Raw genomic sequence first — 6,562 nt, 5'->3', positions numbered from 1 at the left:
AATTAATAAATCATATGGAGAGATTTGCATCGTTTTCCTTTTGGACTTTTGGAAGGAAAAGCGCCCGGAAATGAGCTATTTAATCTTTAAACTCGCATCGCACTGACATGGCTGGAATATTACACTTCATTTCCTTATTTATTAATTTGGTAATTTTATTAAAACATTTGTTTTTCTTTAAAAAAAAAAAGTCTCATCCTAATAAACGTGATTAAACTATTATGCCGATTTAACAAGTACACAAGTTTTGGAAACAGTGGATGAAGAAGACTACAAAGAATAAATCCAACTTGGAGAATGACACTTAAAGAGTAAATGAGTCACTATGAATTTAATAAACGCACCAGCAGCCCGTGATAGCAAATACTAATTCCTCTGCGGAGAGGCATTTTCCCTCTTTAATTACAATTTAAATCTATTCAAAGTAAGTTCCTTCTTCTGACGGGTTTACTTCCCCCTGTGTCGGACAGCTGTAAAATCGTGTAGACAGGTTGTCATACAACAATCAAAGCCTTCGGTGAATGGACTCTAATGCTTGAACATTTAACATACAATAAGTCCAAACACGGAGGGAGAGAGAGAGAGGGAGAGTGTATGTGTGTGTGCGTGTGTGTGAGTCAAAGTCAGAGAGAGAGAAAGAGGGAGAGAGGGGGGAGAGAGAGAGAGAGAGAGCGAGAGAGAGAGGGAGAGAGAGAGGCCCCAGCCAATGTGCTCACTCTATATTCACATTATCCACATAGCTCCAAACGAGGAGGAGCTTGCAGGCTCAAGTAGGGGATGCCAATCAAAGCATCAACTTCAAATTGTATCTGAGAGATCAGCCTGGAGACCTCAGGGCCAGGCGCGTCAGTCGGAGCGCAATTGTTGATCAGATCACATCCAGCGGACTTTGCGCGAGAAAAGAGAGGAAGCCGAGATTTAAGAGCGGGCTTGTTTTGACTGCATACCACTGTATGTCTGTAGTAGCTGTGACTTTGGCTTAAACACTTTCCCTTTACTCCTCCGGGTTCTTTTTTTTTTCTTTTTTTTCTCTCGCATACTTTTTTGTTTTTTTTTACGCACAGTTTTGTCGGACGGTACAACTACTGTGCGACTATTTCGGCGGTGGAGATGTCTTTCCCCCAGCTAGGCTACCCGCAGTACTTAAGTGCCTCCCAGGCGGTGTATGGGAGCGACAGACCGGGAGTGCTTACGCCATCGTCCCGGGGAGGGAGCACCGAAATCGGGGGAAGTCCGTCCGCCACCGCAGCGGCGGTCACTTCGGTGTTGGGCATGTACGCCAACCCGTACGCACACAACTACAGCGCTTTCTTACCGTACACCAGCGCGGACTTGGCTCTTTTCTCACAAATGGTAAGAATGTATGCTGTTTTTTTGTTTTGTGCGTGTGTGTGTGTCTGTTTACGGATCCGCCTTGCACAGACGATTGTGTATGCGTAAGCTTCCCACAGCTGACTAAAAAAAGGCTGCGTAATGTAAACAAAAACAATAAAAAACGCAATCTTATACGTGATTATTTAAATATGGATTGCTAAATATTCGTGCGTATTTGCTTTATTTTTTCACGGTTGCGTGCCTTACTTGGCTGAGTTACAAATGTGAAAAGTTTGAGCTGTTAATTAAAAAAATAAATAAAAATTCTGACTTGAAATTGTGTATTTGCGCATCAAGCAAAACATGTAAACAAAAGCCGTAATTCACACCAACTATATGACTATTTTCTCTAAATGTTAGGATGATCGATTGCAAAGTTTAGATCACGGAAGGAAAAAAAACGTGTCATAGATCTGCGTTTTAACATGCACCATGCAAAGAAAAAGTTTCAACTCGTTTCCTAACCCAGCCTGATTATTTCTATCAGACCATTAAAATAATCTCCACCAAAGAACAAAAGCTTACAGGCTATAAATACAGCCTACAATAAATATTAATGGTGGTGGAGGCTTTGTTTTGCCACAGTGTATTCTCCTGTCATGGTTGAATGCCACGTGGATTCTTCCTGTCTTTATGAATTGCCAGATGCATTGGCCTAAAATACACCAGGTGATAAAAATCAACTTGCAGTGTATTAACGTGTTGGCAAAGGTGTGCGTCAGGCCCACAGGCAGGCACTACTGCGCCAAAGCTCCCAAAACAAGAGCTATTATCCCCAAACTCCAAGCGTGTGAACTGATCGATATGTTTGAGTGCTGTGTCCAAAGCAAATATAAGCGAGCCATGCCTAAAGTGCGGCACGCAGAGAAAACTTAACTTAAGGCCTTGAAAGTGCTTTGACATGCTTGAGGAGTGTGGAGGGGAGGGAGGGGGGAGTTTGGCAGGTAAACATGAAAGCTGGCAGTTTGCATGCCATCTGCGTGTTCACAATGATGCAGCGAACTTTCTCCCATCCTGTTGACTTGGTGTGTTCCGTTTCTAGACTGACATGTATGAAACATGTTTGCTGCTCAAAGGTCTCTTGCCTTTGAGTGAGTATTTGTGCAGGCGCAGGTGACGCAGGCCTAGCATGTGGTATTTTGCAAGTTGAGAAGCTTATTTGTGGAAAGCTCAGAGTCAGGTGCAGCTCGTGGATTTTTTTTTTTTTTTTTTAATGGAGGTCATTTCACTTGTTTGAGTTGCAGAAATAAACAATGGTCACATGCATCTGAGCTAAAATGATTAAGGGGTGTGTTTTAAAATCCAGTCTGTCACACTATTTCTGTATATTTAATGTTCCACTGTTATAAAACTATCATCCTTTATTTTCAAGGGATCCCAGTATGAGCTGAAGGATAGTCCTGGCGTCCATCCTGCCAGCTTTGCAGCCCACACGTCTCCGGCCTTCTACCCATACGGCCAGTTTCAGTACGGGGATCCGGCCAGGCCCAAGAACGCCACCCGGGAGAGCACCAGCACCCTGAAAGCCTGGCTCAACGAGCACAGGAAGAACCCGTACCCGACCAAGGGGGAGAAGATCATGCTGGCCATCATCACCAAAATGACGCTGACGCAGGTCTCGACATGGTTCGCCAACGCCAGGAGGAGGCTCAAGAAGGAGAACAAGGTGACCTGGGGAAGCAGGAGCAAAGAGGACGGGGAGGACGGTAACTTGTTCGGCAGCGGAGACGAGGCGGAGAAAAACGAAGACGAGGAGGAGATTGATTTGGAGAGCATAGATATAGACAAAATCGACGACAACGACGGGGATCAAAGCAACGAGGATGATGATGATAAATCAACGGAGGGGAGCAGGGACCACAGGGGCGGTGTCGGTGCGGGGGGAGAGTTGGACAGCTTGGAGAAAAGACGGGCCTTCGCCCTACAGGCCCATGAGGCCTTTGACAAATCTAAGAGCACAATTTCAGTTCACCCAGGGAGTAAAGACAACTCGGACGGCAACAACAACAACACCACAAGAGTTTTGTCCCCGGATAGACCCGGGAGCTTTCCTCTCCCGTCTAACAATAAGCCTAAAATCTGGTCTTTAGCAGAGACCGCTACTAGTCCCGATAGCTCATCTCAGAAACCCACGTCCCCTTGTGGCCCAGCGGCCACCACTCACTCATCAGCGCCCCACCACCAGATCCAGACCCACCCGGCCTTCCTCCCCAGTCATGGACTGTACACTTGCCAGATTGGAAAGTTCCACAACTGGACAAATGGAGCTTTCCTGGGTCAGAACTCCCTGCTAAATGTGAGGTCGTTTCTGGGAGTAAACCAGCACCATCACCACCACAACCACCACTTGCCGGCCCAGCAGCAGCAGCAGCAGCAGCCGACATCAGTGGTGGTGTCGCCGGTAGCAGCTGCAGCAGCACTCAGCAATGACAGCAAGGCCTCACCAGAGACCCACAGTCCCAAGCACATAGGTAAGGGAACAGTCTGGACGCGTGCACGCGCATAAATGTCACATGCAAGCGCTTTGTATTTTATACTTAACATAATCCATATGTGTTACATTAATGGTGCATCTTATGCCTTACTTTTGTATTTCAAACAATACACACATATATATATATATATATATATATATATATATATATATATATATATATGAGTAAGCTACATACACACAGTCAAATCCACAGTGTTCACGCACTACATTAACAAAGCAACACTGACACATATTCATTTGTTTTAGAAAAAATATACAGACCTAGAATTTATCCACCATCCCAGTACTAATACGTGTTTTTGCTTATTTCCTTTTTAGACCATGAAAACGGTGTAAGGTCTGTTTCACCTCCAACACAGATCCTGAAGTCTTCCTTTCGACCCATCCATGACAGGTGAGACACGTTTTTTACTCTTTTGCTTTTGCTGATTGTTGGAAACACGTTGCCATGAGAACATAACCAGCCTCAGCATTATAATAATATATATATATATATATAAATGTAGAATAATATTATTGCATCAATCAAAGTGTAAACTAATTTAGAGGCATTTTTTTCCATGAAGAATTAAAAGAAGTAAAATTAAGCATGAACATGAGGGAAGGCCCAGGATATTTATGAAATTATAACTCCAGTAATTATCCGACAAATAAATATAATCATAGTGAATGCAATTTGTTTTACGAATTCCAGTGTCTAAATTTAACTTTTATGTCTTTTAATTTATTTTTTAAACGTAAGACAACAATGATAACCCTTCCAAAATAAAACCAACAAAGATAAATAAAACACAGTTTGCTTTGCGGGTGACAGGGGTCTTGACTCCCATCCCACACCCCCTTTAATTCCTTCCCTCTGGGGAGAGTGTGGCTACTTATCAAGTCACCGAGTAAAACGGGCTCTGTCTGGGCTGTGTGCTTTCCCTAAAGACCCCTGGGAGAAGCCGGAGCCCTGGGGAGCGCTCTTACCGAAAGGGGGAGAGGGAAAAAAAGTTTACCTCTGTTTCAAGTATTACAAAATATCCTCTGTGTGCGTGTGTGTGTGTGTGTGTGTGTGTGTACGTGTGTGTGCAACAGTCATTTAGAAATAAGAAGAATATTAAGGGATTAAAATACTGATAATTGTTGCATAAGGTGGAATTTTTTTTCGCCACTTGTAAAATAATAATTATGATAAGAATAATTATTGTGATATTGTCCTTTAATTATTATTATTATTATCATTATTATTATTATTATTATTGTAAAAGAAAGTGGTGGATTGGAGAGGGTGGGATTTCAGTCTGTTTCAAATCAAAGCTGTTCAGCCAGACAATTGAGATGCATATTGAAACCCGCTGTCCAAACACGGCGGGGGTATTTATCTACCTTTCTGTATTATTCTTTATCCAGATCCTCTCTGCCTTCCAGCGCCAGGAGTCCACAAGACGCCACGCAACGAGTCCTCACTGCTCTCTCCTCGGCTTGATCAAGACATTTTTTTCGTGCTTGAAAAAAAGGAAAAGAAAAATAGAAAAAAAAGACTTTACACTCCCTAAAAAAGGACATTGAGAAATAATAATGCAGCGTAGCATTCAGTCGGTACAGAACAAATGGCGTAATTTGGTAATATCCTGTGGATGGATGGATTACTTCCTCTATTGTTGTGTAGCCTATAATCGCGCCTATAATGTTACTCTCTTTCTCTCCACTTTGCCCAGGCAGGCTGGGACATTTTGGTAGGCTTTTTACTTTATTATTATTATAATTATTATTATTATTATTAATATTATTTTTGTCTCTATCTTGTGTTTTTTGGTGTCCTTTCTTTAATGTAAATACCAAGTGATTTAAATTTGTAAATAGGAAGCGTTGAAGGAATTTGTCCAGATCGTATATTTTGCCTAATAAACTAAATGAAATTATAGAGAAAACCCACGAGTATCTGCAGCCTATATTTCTTTTCGACATGGTCATTACTATCATCATAATTAATATTATTATAATTATTATTGCAAATATCTTTTGGAAAGCAAAACGTTGGCCTACTACCAATTTTATTTCAACAAGGGTGGGAATGGGGAAGGAAGGGGAAAAAATGATATTGGCAGTCTGCAAGCAGGCTTAATTTTATTCAAGTTTGGGAGGAAAGCAGCGTGGATGCATTGAGGTGCTAATAAGTGTCCAGATGGTTGCTGGTGACAGAAAATGGACAGGAGCAGCTGGGAAGGTCATTAAGTAATAATATGGGAACGCCCAGTCCAAACAAAATCAAATGTTTAAAATCTAATCTGTCAGAGAGAGAAGTCGATTCGAAGATAAATTATTAATATTTTCGTTTTTTTGGGAGGGAAGGAGGGGGAGGAGGAGGAAGGGGGCTGACATTGTCGGCCTTGTGGAGCAGGGTCAGTGTTTTGGGGGGGGCACTATCTGTCCCGAGGCTGATAGTGATCATTAGCCTATAAAAAGCTGCTTCTTTGCTCCTCAATCGGTGACCAAAAGTAAATATTGATTTACCACAACAGCTCTAATGAGGTTTAAACATAACAAGAGGAAAGTGCAATAATTTAGCAATAATAAACAGGGGTAGGGGATGATGTGAGCAATGTGTTTTTCTGCTGTTCTTGTCATTTACAGGAGCTTTCATGGATACACAGGCAACATTTTTAATCATCTTCACTAAAATGTGACTCCTTTTTATCACATTATTGT

The 6,562-nt window shown here is 42.1% G+C and overlaps 1 protein-coding gene across 1 annotated transcript; it reads left to right on the top strand.

The window, feature by feature from the left end:
- Window positions 1-787: 787 nt before the first annotated feature.
- Window positions 788-5,797, top strand: irx1a (iroquois homeobox 1a). The gene is made up of 4 exons (XM_050047613.1): window positions 788-1,353; window positions 2,747-3,845; window positions 4,190-4,265; window positions 5,264-5,797. Exons 1-4 carry the CDS (start codon window positions 1,111-1,113, stop codon window positions 5,337-5,339), a joined length of 1,494 nt encoding a protein of 497 aa, XP_049903570.1. The 5' UTR covers window positions 788-1,110; the 3' UTR covers window positions 5,340-5,797.
- Window positions 5,798-6,562: the final 765 nt, after the last annotated feature.

The sequence above is a fragment of the Epinephelus moara genome, chromosome 6 (assembly GCF_006386435.1).
Source record: "Epinephelus moara isolate mb chromosome 6, YSFRI_EMoa_1.0, whole genome shotgun sequence".
NCBI lineage: Eukaryota > Metazoa > Chordata > Actinopteri > Perciformes > Serranidae > Epinephelus > Epinephelus moara.
This window is presented reverse-complemented; position numbering and strand designations above follow the sequence as displayed.

Excerpts from the sequence above, each read along its gene's own strand:
- irx1a (XM_050047613.1), top strand. The coding sequence starts at position 1,111 with ATGTCTTTCCCCCAGCTAGGCTACCCGCAGTACTTAAGTGCCTCCCAG. Across the intron at positions 1,354-2,746 it reads TGGCTCTTTTCTCACAAATG|GGATCCCAGTATGAGCTGAA; the intron begins GTAAGAATGTAT and ends TTTATTTTCAAG. Across the intron at positions 3,846-4,189 it reads CCACAGTCCCAAGCACATAG|ACCATGAAAACGGTGTAAGG; the intron begins GTAAGGGAACAG and ends TTTCCTTTTTAG.